Source organism: Lissotriton helveticus, chromosome 6 (assembly GCF_964261635.1).
Source record: "Lissotriton helveticus chromosome 6, aLisHel1.1, whole genome shotgun sequence".
NCBI lineage: Eukaryota > Metazoa > Chordata > Amphibia > Caudata > Salamandridae > Lissotriton > Lissotriton helveticus.
The window spans coordinates 1716754031-1716770364 of NC_136067.1; the positions used below are offsets into that span (position 1 = coordinate 1716754031).

General features: G+C 42.7%; 1 protein-coding gene across 1 annotated transcript in view; it reads left to right on the forward strand.

The window, feature by feature from the left end:
* The window catches only part of PCSK2 (proprotein convertase subtilisin/kexin type 2), an 850498-nt gene that overhangs the window by 701098 nt on the left and 133066 nt on the right, over nucleotides 1-16334 (forward strand). The window contains exon 10 of the mRNA XM_078649584.1: nucleotides 2525-2625. Within this exon, the coding sequence (XP_078505710.1) occupies nucleotides 2525-2625 (101 nt within the window). The remainder of the gene's footprint in view (nucleotides 1-2524; nucleotides 2626-16334) is intronic.

Here is a 16334-nt window from a genome sequence, read left to right on the forward strand (position 1 = left end):
TTGAAATTTATATAAAAATCTGCTTTATTTTTATGAATAGGTGTCGGATTTCTTTCGAGTCATGTCAATTACTTAGCGTCCATTTTGGTACTCTGAAATGCTTAACACCTGTTCCTCCAGTAAAGTCTGACTGCTCTTTAACATTCTACCAGGAGAGAATTAAGGATTTATTATTGTGAATCCAGGGACCATCTTTAGGGTAGTGTGCGAGTACAGCATAGTGAAGTCTAACCAGCATCACTACATAATTTTCCACCTTTTCTACAATGAAGATGAGTACATTGTTTTGAACAATAGAGATCAGTAACCAAGTGGGGAAGACAGTGTCATGTGAAGGATTGTGGAGCCCCCGGGCTAGTCATATTTTGGGGGCCCTTATAACAAACAAATTTACATTTTATTGCCCATGTGTTGGAATTTGAAATTATAGCCTAAAAATTAAGTTGATGTCCTCAGTTTGGTTTGTAGGAGCAGTGCAATGCATCAAGCAGAATCTAGTATGGAAAATAGGCGGACTCAATTGAATTTAGAAAAGCCTGAAGCTTTGCCCTACAAAGAAAACTATAATTATTATTTTTGTTTGTGAATTAAATGTAAAATGTCATAATTTGGACATTTGTTTGATGATTGGTTGTTTCTGTATTTTTGTGTATGGTTTTGTGGTTTAAATCATCGAAATTGCGGTCCCCAGCTTTTATAATGAATAAGTGGGATCACTGGGTTCAAATAATGATTTAGTCAGGCTACCTGAATTCCAGCAACGATTAAGTGGGTGTCCACAGAAGCCAAAAGATTACGTATCACCGCACTACACTGTTGCTCCTCTGCCTAAGACTGAAATCATGGAATGCTCCAAGATGAAAGCATGACATGCTGTACACATGCAACATTTGGTGCAAAGAATTCAGATACACTGTATTTTCACAATATGGTAAATTGCAATTTTATTAGAAAGCGTACTGCATGAGGGCAGACATTCATAAATTACACTTGTACACTAGGGGTGAGCCTAAATTCCTCTCCGCCGGCGGAGTTCACAGAGTTTTGCCCACTCCACATTCCATTTGAAACGCAGAGTTCTGACAAAACTCAGCCACACAAAACTGGCTTTTCTTCTTGCACGCAGCTCTCCAATGTTGAGTTGGTAAGCGTGAGCGAGAATTTGCATCCCCTATTGCCACTTTTGGGCACTAGATTGCCTCCCGGGCAGAGAAAGATGTCACTCAAGTAGAAAATCTACTCGGGTGACAGAAAGAAGCAGTGCCCTCTGGTCCACTGCGTGATGCCATTTGTGCTGAATTTACAGAATGTAAGAAGCTCTCGGCGATAGAATTCAGCGCAAGCAGCTCAACATGCCAAATCCAACCTGCGTGTGGAACTCCATGGAATCTTGCAGAGATTTTTTATAACTCAGCGGAATTTCAAAGAGTTCAGTTCAAGTTTATTTGTTTGATTAATTAAAATCTTACAAAAAAGTACACTTTAAAATATCTTCAACAATAAAAGTTTAGGAACATCAAGCAATTAATTTTACTAATCTTCTAAAAAGCGGAACTCTAAATAAAATTTGCCTTAAGGCCTTTTGCAATCACAGATAAAAATTTTACAAAAGCGGAATTCATTAATAGATCGGTCGAATTTAGGCACGCCATTAGTGCTTGTCTACAAGTTCTTACACCTCGAGTATTGAATAACCGCCTGAGGATTACTTTCCGTTCTGCTTCTATTGTAGGACACAAACATAAAAGATGCAACATATCTTCTTGTCCCCCTTTACACAACCTACATAACGTATTGCTCTCAGTTAACGTCCACGGTGGCAGATGACACAAACCTGGCCATAGACCAAAGCGCACTCTAATAAATGTTCGCTTACTTTGGAAAATTCCAAAGAGTGAAACTCCCCGAGTTCTACCCAATCGTAAAAATCACACATCTGTGATGGCAAATGTAAAAACACTGTAACAAATGTACAATGGATTATTTTACAGACCAGCACAGGCATCATTTCTAGAATGATTGCATCACTTCTTGCTAGGCCGTAGTTAGAGCTTGCAGATGAGACAAACATGACAGATATCTCGTCAACTGAATTATATGTGCCATAGGCTACACAGGGCTTGCTGTAGGGCCGATGGAATATCTGTCATGTTCATGACAGAATATCTGATCTGCCAATCTCTAACTTATTCCGATTGCCTCCAGTCCTGAACTTCTCAATCATGGAATTCAGGTATGTTAGTCTAATTAGTTAAACAGAGGGAAAACAAGCCCCACATTGCACCAGGGTATCACAGAAAAGTCTAATGCTAGACACAGTATACTTAATGAACTGGGGAAAGTTGTCACTTTAATCCATTTATTGACGGATTACTATTATTCAGGTCAGGGTATTCACTTGTCAGTAGATTACATTTTAAATGGAAGTGTCCGTCTCAACCCTTATGTCCTGCCCACCTTCTAATGCAAGTGTTGGCATGTGCAGAAATGGAATCCGCCATTGATTTGCTCTACTTCATTACAGGCCACGACGGATTTATATGGCAACTGTACCCTACGTCACTCCGGGACATCTGCAGCGGCACCGGAAGCAGCTGGAGTGTTCGCCTTAGCACTAGAGGCCAAGTGAGTACAACATGAAATGTAAACAGTTTAAACACATCAGATGCACGTGAAAGTATACAAGCAAGTTTATACTCATTATGAGTATGTCGGAGTCAATTCAATAATCGCCTCAGATTTCCCAAAAAAACAAGACACACGCAACATGTACACCAGCAGCCAAGCGTGTAGTGGAAGCACTCAAGGATTGTCGGCTTTGATTGAACAACGTATGACGTGCAAACAAATGCCCCAGGGCGTCAAAGCGCTAAAGGGGGTAGTCTACTAGGGGGCGAGGATTGTCTCAGCCTAGGTTGCACACCCAAGGACACTAAAGCATAGATGGCATACAAAGTGCACTACACATCCCTCTCCCATTCCCCTTCTCATGGAAACAACTGAGTCAATTTCTGGTCTTCACAGTGTATATTACTTACAGATACGGCCAATTACACCATTGGCCTCTCTTCCATTAATCTGTGACCATCCTTTATTTTTGCTTTATTTAAAAAACCACAACACGCAGAGAAATATCCAGGTTATACATTTCCATTGTATTTACAAAGGCCTCTCCACAGGTCCTCTTGCTTTATATTCAGGCTGTGCCAGCAGGCCACAAACAATATACCCTGCTCTCCTTATGCTGACCGCCCACGGGCCAACAGAGCCGCAGGAAGATAATTTGCCACTGCTTGTGACAAGCACCGGCTTACCTGGGTAGAGCCAGAGAGTCCAGAGCCACCAGCAGGTTAGCCCCCTCTCCCGCCAGCCCAGAGCCCCAATAGACTTCAAGCCCTGTTCTGGGGCCTAGCAGCCACCGACAAACGGAGTCCCTGTCATTTCTCTTGCCTAGGACCCCGCCAAACTGAGCTCTGCCTACAGGGATGGCAGGGTGGGTAACTCTTCATGCGACCTCCGACCTGGTTGCAAGAGAGTGGACAAAGAGGGCGTTGTTATTGCCCCTCCGACTTTTAATCTCTCGCGCCACTAACTACATCCGGGTCTCCCACGTAATGCGTGTCCGGTATCAGTGCTTCCGGCCTTCCCGGCCTTTAACCCCTCACCTTCCTCTTCCGGGTCGCTTGACCCAAAAGGGATTCTTCCCTAGCTCGGCCCTTTGCTGCCACTAATGACGCCACGCCCCCTAGGTGGGATGGCGCCCGTCATAGATGGCATACAAAGTGCACTACACATCCCTCTCCCATTCCCCTTCTCATAGGTAGAGCCAGAGAGTCCAGAGCCACCAGCAGGTCAGCCCCCTCTCCCGCCAGCCCGGAGACCTGATAGACTTCAAGCTCTGTTCTGGGGCCTAACAGCCACCGACAAATGGAGTGCCTGTCATTTCTCTTGCCCAGGACCCCGCCACAGGGCGAGGAGCTCACTGGCGGACTCGACCTCCCCCCGCGCATTCTATCTCTTCGGTAAATGCTCCCAATACAGTCTGTATAAACAACTCTCAACCTGCACCAGACAAGTATACCCCATCCGCCGCATACAGCTCCACCCTTGATGTTTGTATTAACTTGTGCCTAATGGTACAAATGCTGGATTTCTTTAAAATTTCCGCCACTGACTGATTCGGTATCCTTACTGCCTTATTAACTGCCTTCGGGGGCGCTCCCTTCGCCCATACTTGACGTGGTATCATCTCAGACCATAGTATTTTCGTGTTGGGCAACATGTTCTTGACCACAGACAAGACTGAAAAATTGCACCCCTCCTTCCCGCTGGGATCATATCATTGTCACCTGAATGGATCACCAAGAAATCGGGAATCGGCATGCCCCTGGCCCTGGCGCCCCTCAGATACATTAGGCACCTCCACTAGTCGTTGTCTGCCTACCCCTAGCCAGGATGGTCAATCCCCTTTGCATTCTGTACTCTTTCCTTGCGCGAATTCTTGAAGATGTACCCTGCTTTGCGGATAAAGGAGTGGCCACACCAGCATATCTGGGCCCTCTGTAACGTTGGACCTAAATAAAATGTGAAAATGGAAACAATCAGCGTGATACAGGACAAGTGAAGAAATCTGGCTGAGTACTCATGCTAACTGGGGGCGCACATTATGCTTGAAACACGTTGACTTCCAACAACCCACCTTCTTAACTCCTTCGACGCTCATGACGAGCTGAGCTCGTCATGAGCCACGGTGCTCATGACGAGCTCAGCTCGTCATGGCCCGTGGAATGCTCGGATGCGAAAAGCTGAGCGTGCCACGGGAGCCAATGCACCTGTGTTGAGCTCAGCTGAGATCGTCATGAGCATGGGGGCGCTGTGCGTGCCCCCTCCCCCCAGCACAGCGGGGGAATAACCCCCGCAGTGAAGGGGTTAATGGTTTCCACAGGAAGGCCTAGGGCAGCCGCCGTCGTGTCTGCTCTGATGCGGAATAGATGAGATGTGAAGTGCGTGGTGACCACCCCTAGGCCTTCCAGAGCATGCTTACATATCCTAGTGAACTGAAATCTAGTGAGAGGAATGCCGTCAGCGTGCAATAGTACCCTGTTGTCACCTCCCTTCGGTCTAATGTGGAGAAAATTATTGGCCAAGCTCACCGGGCAACAAATTGCCCGCACCGTTGCCCCTTTACTGAACCCAGGTTCCTTTACCCAATGGGTCCGTTTTAGATCTCCGCACCCTGACCTGAAGGGACTCCCTGGTCAGGATTACGTCTTCACAGCGTATGCCCCTTCCTTTTCTGATTTTGACGCTGGTAACAATTCAGAAACCCTGAAAGCCCCAAAAAACGCTAATGAGTATGCCAATCTAAGTAACTGCGTCTCGTAAGGCGTGAAGCAAATTCTGGGCAGAATTTCCAAGATACTTGTTAACCTGCTCGCATCTATGGGTCTCCTACTGTCCTTTACTCCTGGTGCTAATCGCTCCCAGCCCCTCATAGCTCTTCTCACCCTTGGGTCTTTTGTGGGGTCTGCCGCCCCCCCCTAAATCCCCATAGAGCGATATTGCCGACAGTTGTCTCCTCACCATTGCTGGTGATCTTCCACTCGCTTTCTTGCTGCACTATGAACTCCAAGACACTTTGTGGTGAAAACCTCTCTACTGCCCCTGCCCTCCTTAAGGTATTCAGGTATGCTTGCCAAGACCTCTCATACATACTCTTAGTCTTGGGGGCCAAGGACGCCGTTATCAACTCAGGGGCTGTGGGGCACCAATCTTCCAAAATTCCTCCAGGAAGTTCGTCATCTGTCTGTCCGCCTGCGGCCATCGGGAGCGAAACTCTGCCAACTTAAAACGGGACAAGGCGTCAGCGACTGTGTTGTCCACCCCCGGTACATATCTGGCAGTGAAGTGTACATTGCGCTGCAGGCATTGCAAAACCAATTCCTTCAACAGGCGCAGGACCCAGGTGCATTTCGCTCTCTGATTGTTAATCGCCATTACTACAGACATGCTATCTGACCAAAACACAATATGTCTGTTTGCCAGAATTTCCCCCCACAAATGCAATGCCACAATGATCGGGAACAATTCTAAGAAGGTAACATTGTGGGTAAGCCCTGACACCGCCAATGCTGCATACACCACCTGGGACCTAAGACAGCCCCAAAGCCCACGTTGCCCGCTGCATCTGTGTACAGTTCCCAATCGGCATTGGGAAGACTCGGCTGTTGCCAGACCACCGTCCCGTTGAATTCTTCCAGATAGCCAACTCCATCCTTACGTCCACCGAGAGCCTGGTGTGATGGTGCCTAGCGCGCAAACCAGACATTGCCCTCGCTATACTCCTAGAAAAGGCCCTGCCCATAGGTATGACTCGAAGCGTAAAGTTCAGCTGCCCCACTAGAACCTGCAATTGGTGCAACGTCACCTTCTGTGCCAACAAACAAGACTCAATGGCTGACTTGAAAGCTTCTACCTTCTCCTGGGGCAGCCTGCAGACCCCCTCCCTGGTGTCTATTTCAATCCCTAGGAAGGTTAACTTAGGCCCCTCTGTTTTCCCCACGGCCAAAGGCACGCCCATCGCTTTTGCCAGGTGCTGGAAGCCCAGCAGGGCCTTCCTGCAAGCGAGGTAGCCCTGTGGTCCCAGGAACAAGAAATCATTCAAGTAATGCACCACTTCGCAAGATGTCACGGACGTTAGGAATTGCTGCACCGCCCATTCCAAAAACCTGCTGAAAGTTTCAAACACAGCGCACGCAATGGAGCACCCCATCGGCATGCAGAGGTCGATGAAATACTAAAGGTGAACCCCAGGAACTTGGTGTCGTCAGGGTGTACTGGCAGGAGGCGGAAGGCTGCCTAAATGTCTGATTTAGCCATCAACGAACCTTCCCCTAGCACCTGCAACTTCCGTATTGCCATGTCAAAGGTGGTATACCGCACCGTGCACAGCTCCGGGTCAAGTTTGTCATTGACTGACAAGCCTGGTGGGCTCGACAAGTTGTGGATCAAACAGAATTTCCCTTTTTCTTTTTTAGCTACCAAACCCAATAGCGAGCACACGAGGTCAGGCCTCTGCAAATGTTGGAAGGGTCCCACTACCCTCCCCAACGAAACTTCCATCCAGATTTTTTGCCTAGTCACTTCCGAGTTTTGAATCACTGATCTTTGGTTGCGCGGTGGAACTTTGGGCGGGGTAGCGGAAGATGGAATGCGAAAGCCAAAACAAAAGCCATTATGCAAAAACTGAGCCTCCTGTAGTTTGTCATACTTACTAAGGAGTTGTGTCAGGACGTGAAGCCGGATGGGCATTGGTAAGGACCTAGCGTGCTTGAGAGGGACGTCCTTTGGCTTGGGATTGGGTGTGGGCAGGCTGCTCTTTTGGCCTCCCCAATTTCTTGTAGCATCTAATTTCTGGGTGTGCCGGGACACCACCGAAGGAACAACAATGTTTGAACTTACATGCTGCGCCCCGATTGCACTCGTTCTTGTTCAACTGCCAGCAGGCCAGTTTTTTATCTCCAGACCCCCTGTCCCCCCGAAAGGGCTGACTAGTCCTGTTCACAGGTATTGTTGAGTAAAATACAGAGTATTTAATTTGAAAGAGAGAGACCCCTTAAAACCAGGGGACTAGGGTACTTGTTCAAAGTGGAATAGAGTGTTTCCCTTGGCACAGTTTATTTGTTAAGCCCACATGTTAGTTTTGAACATTTTAACATTTAAACACTATAAAACAAACCAATACGTATGTAAAAAGGCTGATATAATTTTATTATTCTTAAAAACATAAAGAATCACAAGTTTAAAAAATATGGTGGTACCATATTACAAATGATAAAAACCGGGGGAAGAAAGCAGAAAACCTTTTCTTCCAACAATATATGATCAAACTCAACACAATTTAATTAGGGAAATAAACGACGAATTCAATGGACAATACAAGATAAATTAATCAAATTCTACTACAGCACAACAGAGAGAGACACATAGAGACAATACAGTTTTGTCATTCCAGCTATGGCACACCGAGTATATAAATCTCAGGCTGGCAATCTTGGGTACATATACTTATTGTACTTTACAAAATTGACACGGTTACTCAGTTGTGCAATTCGTTTTTGCGTCGACGCGTTTCGATGGCTATTTCACATTCTTGCCATCTTTATCAAGACTGTTGTATTTCGTCTCTCTTTGTCAGCGGCACTGGATGGTTGCCTTAAATTTAGGAGGTCCTATGAACAAACATATGGCCATCAGTATCTTTTTTACATATTGCTGATTTTATCATTTAATAAACACACCTCTCCCTAGTACAATCGATCTTTATGCATCCAGGGCAGTGTACATCTTATTTAAAACCTCTCAATTTCATTTCTCTTATGCTATGTTAAAACCACTTTTCTAACCACCATTAGCGACTTCATCAGGTTAAGCCCAGGTCTCATCATTTATAACCATCATTGCACCTACAGTTGTCCAATCTTACCATGTGTGCTTATACATTTCAATGTCACCCACCCACATATTGGCAGAAGAAACTTGTCATGGGTCTGAATTTAATACACACATGTTAGGGGCAGTTTTTACCTTTTATTTCATACTTGGGAAGGATTTCTCTGGTTGTCCTGCACAGGCATATTATAAGGCAGGGCTATTCTGAAAAATAAGGAGATATTTATAGCTCCGCATTTTGCACTACTACGGACCCATTCCTTAAGTCTCCTAGCAGACGCGACCAGTGGGTTACCGCCAAATAGACAATAATAAATAAAGGTAAATCCGGGTTATAAGTTAAAACGACTAAAATAAATCCAAATGTTTAAATAATAAGCGTCAGTGAAGGACCAATATATACTTTTTTACAGATAACCCCTGCGCAGGACCCTTGACTTGATTTTATCACTGGGAAAGAACAAACAGCAAGGAAATCCCTAGCAGGTATAAAAGGTACAAGCAAGTTAACACTAGGAGACTTAAGGAATGGGTCCGTAGTAGTGAAAAATTGTGGATCAGAAAGGAAGAGAAGATGCTAGATCACAGGCAGACGAATTTACTGAAGGCCAACATGAAAAGACTGAATCTGGTATCTAGAGGAAAAACAGATAAAAGGAAGACAGACATGAGAATGATGAGATTAGTAATGACAATGGAAATTTAGTGATAGAAATAACGAGAGGCTCACTGGAGAGGTTACAGATCGAAGACGTTCGAAACACTAAAATGAAGGGAAAAATGTAGATGAAAGCTGGATCGAGAAACTGAAGTGAAGGATACGCGGACAGCCAGGTGGGTATAAGTAAGAAAGGAATGATTAACCATATTAAAAACACATGCTAGACCAGGAAAAATATGATAATAATGTACATTGTTGCCTATTTTACCATGGTGAACCCTGCCTTACTTCTGGACACTGTGGCTGGGAGGGAGCTCTGGGGACTTAGGTCTCCTCAGAGATCTCTCACGGGCTGTCTGGTCTGATGCAGCCCTTCACTAGTCCAAGTCTCACCTCGAGGACAAATCCCACCCTCCCATGCATCAAGGATTTCTAGTCACCAACAGACAGCATATTTAACTTTGTTTTTCTTTATGATTTATCATTTATATCCTATATAAATATTGTGTTGTGTGCAAATGTACATTTCAGATGATAAGTGTGGGAAAATCCTCTGCAACACACCAACTAAGCCTTCCCCATGCTAACCACACCACGTACACCTACCTTTTGATATAGATCTATATGTTCACGTAAGGTAGAAAGTTGATTGGAATTGCGTGAGAATGACCACAAAGTTGAGAGTTTGTGGAGGTTCAAAACAATTGCATTAGATTACATTGCATTTGCATTGAATTTCAACCGGTTACAATTTGCAGATGCACATCAAGTTAAATCCGAGAAGAAAACTTGCTAATATAAATAAAATCTATCTATCTATCTATCTATCTATCTATCTATCTATCTATCTATCTATCTATCTATCTATCTATCTATCTATCTATCTATCTATCTATCTGTCTGTCTGTCTGTCTGTCTGTCTGTCTGTCTGTCTGTCTGTCTGTCTGTCTGTCTGTCTGTCTGTCTGTCTGTCTGTCTGTCTGTCTATCTATCTATCTATCTATCTATCTATCTATCTATCTATCTATCTATCTATCTATCTATCTATCTATCTATCTATCTATCTATCTATCCAGATAAATAACCAAATGTCTAAATAATGAATAATTAGAAGTAAAACATATTTTTATGACTTTGTAAATTATTTGGAATAAGTTTTCTAATATGAGTTCATATCATTAGTAGTAAATGTACTCATGACAGAAATACAGTTTATTGTCATCTCGCTGAGCTATTTATGGTTTTCAGCACAGATGAAAGGTAGAAATAAATGTAACTTATTTTTAATGAGGTTTACTGCCAGAGTTGCCAGCACGAGTAATGTAATTAAAAAAATAAAAATCCCACGTACAATAATACCTACACCTACACCTAATATTTTTACTCTTATTTAATATATTTTAAAATGTTTAACAAAAGTGTAATATAATTTTAAATGAAAAATTATTGTTTTTGTCTTATTAAATGTCATATAAATATTGATTACATATTACACATTTTAATATTATTGTAAAATATATATTTAAAAAGTAAAAATAATTGTACTAACCTTACATTAGCTCTTTTGTGTTGTTATTTCAAGTCCCTGTCTCCAATACTTTCTAAGGCAGAGCATTGCCATATTTGAGGGTGGCCATGTGTGCTGCTAGACCTTCTCCAAGCCTGAACCAGAATGTTTTGCTATCATTTTGGGACTTTTTTTTGTTTGTAGAACCCTCAAAAGTGTAGTTTGAGAATATGGACCTTGGCTTTTGTGGGTTGTTATTTTTATTTACATTTCCCAATCTAATTCACTCCTTACCCCTTCCTAATCACTTTCAATATAGGTGTGAGCATTTCCAATTTACCCACCACTCCCCCATCCCACCCAAATTTACTATTAAAACATAGACTAATGTGTTTGGAGATCTCTACACGTGTGGGAAGACCAAAAATGCAAAATCCTAGGGCAACTCATAGTTAAGTGCGCAACAATAATTCATAACTGGCGCATGAAGGGACAAGGATATATTAATCAAATACAAAAATAGCTTGTATTGAGGCAAGACAATAAATATGAATAATAAGAATAATAAAACATTCCACAGACAAATTACAGTCATATCCGCATTCACTCTAACATCACACTATGCAATAAGGACAAACAGAAATTGCGTACATAGATAATAGCAGAGACAAAGTATATAGAAAAATGTCTATTTATTTCTTATTGATGATGATATTCGATCTATTCTGACTCTATGTCATGTGATATCATCATGAATGGCAGGAAACTAAATTGTATTAGACCATGATTCGATCTGATGAATGATCTCAAAATCACTTCAGCAACAGTCATTGGCTGCAACCCAGACATGTGCTGAAGACCTCAATAAAGAATAGATAGGAGTGGTAGAGATATTCACAAATAGATTAGTCAATAGTAGTTCACCGTAAATGATTAGTACTAATTCACATACTACAAAATGCAGTTTTGAGAATAGACACCAACATGTTGTGTGCACTTAAGTGTCCACCTTATTTGGGATCTATAATTTCCTGATATCTAGTCTCTGTTTTGTATGCAAACTCTGTAGACAAAGTATGCAGAGTCCTTGTAAGATCATCAACCCCACGATTCACAAAATATCAGTGTTTGCAACAACAAACATTTTTTCATAATGTACAAAATCATTTTTGTAAGCCTTTGCAACCCATAAAAGGGCTTTTGCAACTTTTTCTAAATAGCAAATAGGAGGGGGGGTGTAAAATCCTCCTCCTCTTCCTCCTATTGGCGATTCAGAAAGCAATGGATCAATGGTTTGTGAAAGCAGTTGTTGTTGAAAATCGTTCACCTGCTTCTATTCACAGCTTTCTCTTGCACCTGGCTGTCGCCGCTCCATGCATTTTCTAACCCTGGTTGTCACTGCCTTTAGTGTTTGTTGATGTCAGAAATGTCCCTACTTTTAGTGTTTCCTTGCACTCGGCTAGTACAGCACTTCTCTGTACCTGGTGGTTGCTGCGTTTAGCGTTGCCATACTATATGAATGACAACTCTGTTTCACATTGTGGCACAATAATTCTTGTCCCAACTTTATGCTCGAACTTTTAGCCCGCTACAAACAAATTTTCTTTTAGGTCTTCACTTTTTTCACAGGTCTGGGACAGGCTGTAGTGGGGCTTTGACTCTACATGAGCCAGTTGTCGATTTTCACTTTGACTGAGGTACATGAGGCACACACAAGCAGTTTGCTGGACCACAACACACTCTCCGGGAGAGCACTTTCTGTTCTTCTGGTCACTGGATTTACGAAATACCCTACCTTGTCACCATTTGTAGCACCCTTCCCAATACCTTGTATGTGCAAATGATGATGCCACACACGGAGCTTGGAATTACACGTCTTTATTCCTCAGTGTGGAACCCTTAACTGAACATTCTACATCATGAATTCCATCACCTACACCCATGCACTTACATCATTGTTCTACAGAGTCTGTTACAAACCAAAAGGGTCTCATCATCCCTAACTCACAAGACACTAAAATCCCTATGTCTATACCAAGAAATAACATGGCCTCACAGTCAGATGGTGTGCCAACTGACTTCCCTTCTCTAATTACACATTTTAACACTACACATTCCATGCAAAAAAAAGATATAATGAACATGTTTATGGAAAGGATAAGTACACAAGTGCCATACATGTGACAGCTCATGTACCTGCTATTTCCCAGAATATGTTTCTTCATACTTGACCCAGAGGCACATTCTTCTAGTTAAATACTCAGGATTCACAGTTATCACGGTTTTTGTACTTCTGATGGAGCCGGAGGTTTGGTAACATCCGTGCCTGCTTCACTATCGTAATGAGGGCCATATGTAGTAAATTTCTTCTTTGTTATAGTAGCTTTTAATCTGATTCTACTTCAATTGCAGCTATTTAGGCAGGATAGATCCCTTTGAAACAATTCTCCTATAGTTGAATGTATTTGTTTTCTACATAAATGTATCTTTGTATATGGCCATTTTGTTTCTGTGTTTCCATTATGGCAGTTTGACGTCTCAGGGCCTGATTCACAAAGGTCAACGTACGCTTTTGTGTAAGTTTAAGTTTGTTTTAGTATTCACAAACAAGGAGTTAATAGTAAGGTTACGACTGCAGGTGGAAAACTCGGCACAAACAAAGATAAGATATGCCTGTCTTTTAATGTGCGAAGTTCTCCGCCCGACTGGAGTGTCTGCATTCATAAACTTAGAATTAATTCCATGTATGTGAATATCACAACAAACGTAAACTTACATAAAAGTGTAAATTTACAGTTGTGAACTAGGCCTTCAGTGTAAAACTTGGTCTCTTTGGTGCTTAACAGTTCTGCAAAAACCTGGAAATGGTTTGCAGAACTATATATTTGTTCTCCTCATGGAATATCCAAAGGCGCAAACACATTCCCTGAGCTCCAAAGAGAACAGTTAGTGCCAGAGTGGAGAACATTTTGCCTGTAGTGGGACCTGATGTCCTCTAGTAGCCGACACAATGTACTGCACATATTTAATTTGGAAATATTTCCACCTTAACACTCGGACAGCGGACTTCACTTTCATCCAATGGTTGTTTCAAAGCAGGAGGAAATTTGCATTAAAAACAAAATTCAAAGATGAAGATCTTTCAAGGTTTTCACCTGAAGTTGCTTTGTTGGAAAACCTTGCAATACAAGGAATCTGTGTAAGGAAGTGGGTTTCTGTTGCATTAACCCCCCACTTTTTGCCTGATACCTGATGCACGTTTCCTTGGTGTGCCCTGGGTCCCTGCCAATAAGGTACCCAGGGCCTGTGTTCCTTCCCTAAAAACTGTACTAAAGCCTAAACCCAATTGGCATCTCTTGCGACATGTCAGCCCCTGGTAAATGGTACCCTAGGTACCCAGGGCATTGTGACCAGAGAAGATCCCTAAGGGCTGCAGCACTTATGGTGCCACCCTTAGGGGCCCTGTACCCTCACACACACACACACACACACTGCCTTTGCAGGTTGAGTGTCCTGGTGTAGAACTAAACAAAGAGTCGACATGGCACAGATCCCTGTGCTCCATGCCCAAAACCCACAGCCCTGGCATACATCAGCCACCCCTCTAGCTGGGTGCCCGATGCCAGTGGTGTGGGCACTGGTGCATGAGCCATGTGCCCCTACAGTACCCAGGTCCATTCCAGAGCACTATAAGTCCAGTGATGCCATTAAGAGTATATGGTGCTGGGAGGTTGTCATTACGAACTCTACAGCACCATAATGGCTGCACTGAAGACTAACAAGTTTGATATCAAACTTCTCAGCACATTAAACCAACACTGATGCCAGTGTGGATTTAATGTAAAATGCACTACAGAGGGCATCTTGGAGTTGCTCCCTGAAACCTATCCTACAATCCACGTCTTGTCTGAGAGGCTGCCTTAGGCTGCCACACAGCAGACATGTTGCTGGACCCCTGGGAGGAGAGCCCCCGCTCTACTGGCCCCCACCGGTTCTGAACTCCACTCTGGCGGGAAGACTGGCTGGAAACCATAAGTGAGGAAAGGTGGTATGCCAGCCTGTGCCAACTCCACCCCTCAGGTGGGAGAGGCTAGGTGAAGAATTCCATTGCACTCGCTGCATCGCCAAATGCGATGCATCACGCACAACAAAATTTGTTTTATTGATTTAATTGTCAACTTACCTGCATTCATCCATATTCCGGTGTTTACTACCCTCCACCCTGTCCCTCTCCCACTCCACGTCACCGCCCGGTAGCACTCCCACCAGGACCCGCTACTGTCTAATAGGTTCAGCAGGATCTCCGCCTAAGTTTATCGATGTTCCGCATCTGGCGGTCTCTGAATACCTCCCATAGAGATTTCACATGCATGGAAAACATTTCTAGATCACTTTTTTGTTCAGAAGACATCATTACAGCTACCATTTAAAACATAATTTGTTTACATTTGATAAAAAAACACCTGGGCTAGATCAAAGTCCTTCAGAAAGGGACAGTTTTTTTTAATGGAGTGTAGGAGAGATGGCTCACAAATTTTCTATCCGACCCTAGTGCTCTGAATTAGATTGCCAACTTAGAATCAAGGTCAAGTAAATGTGTGATGGTCTGCAATGTCTGAAATAATGCATATAATTAGTACTTTCATAATATGAAACACATCTTCTTTCATGCATAATTAATTAAGATTATTAACTATGCTCAGACAAATGTATTATTCATTCCCAGTGTTCGACCTATTTCAAAACACTTTGAAAACTTTTTTGCAGACGTTCATAATTTATTTATAAACTGCCCTGGGAAATTCATGAGTTGGTTATGGAAATCAAAATTTTATTGAAGATGCAGTATTATTTTCGAGCAACAAATGTTTAATTTGCACCAGGAAAAGCAAACCTATTGAGAGCACCAAAAGGTAGAACATTTGAAACATTTTGTTTATTGCGAATAGACTTGTCTGGTTCCCTTGGTTTCTTTAAATAACGTAGTATATTCTAAATATTCTATCGAAAATTAAAGTGGGACACTACAGGCAAAGGTAAATATAAAAAAACTACTAACATTTTTTTAGAATATTTGCCTACATGGAGAATATTGCAAGAAATGGTACATGAATACAATGTACTTATAGCATTATTTACCCTTTTTTGCGTTTAGAAAACTGTATGAATAATGACTCCGGCTCCACATTGTGTCAAGTCCAGGTTTACAGTATGAGAACCGGTACCAATCAAAAGGTATTCAAGGTGCTGAGGACCAGCACACCTGGTATGCAAATATTGGGGCATTTAGTGGGAAGGATGTGGTCAATCTTCCGGGCCTGCTGTTAACAAAAGGCGATCTGGGATTTTAGCAGCAGACCAGGTATTTACTAGCCCATGAGAAATACGAGATGAGTAAGATGAGGTCTATTTTCCTGCATTAACCTAAATACCCCATTCAAAGAATGGTACAATGCGCATGGCCTCACACCCATCACTCACAAGTGCAAAGTGAATGGACCTCTCTTACCTGTTCTCCTTTTATGTGCTATGTTTGTTTTCTTTCAGCAGTCATATGCAGACTGACATTACTGTTAATCAACAACAGCAAATTAAGATGCAACCTGTGAGTGGAAGACTCTTCCTCTGCCCCACTTCATATTTCATATCACATTTAGAAGGTTTGCACCTGTATTAACAAGTGTCTACTACTACTTTTCACTAATAAGTGCACAA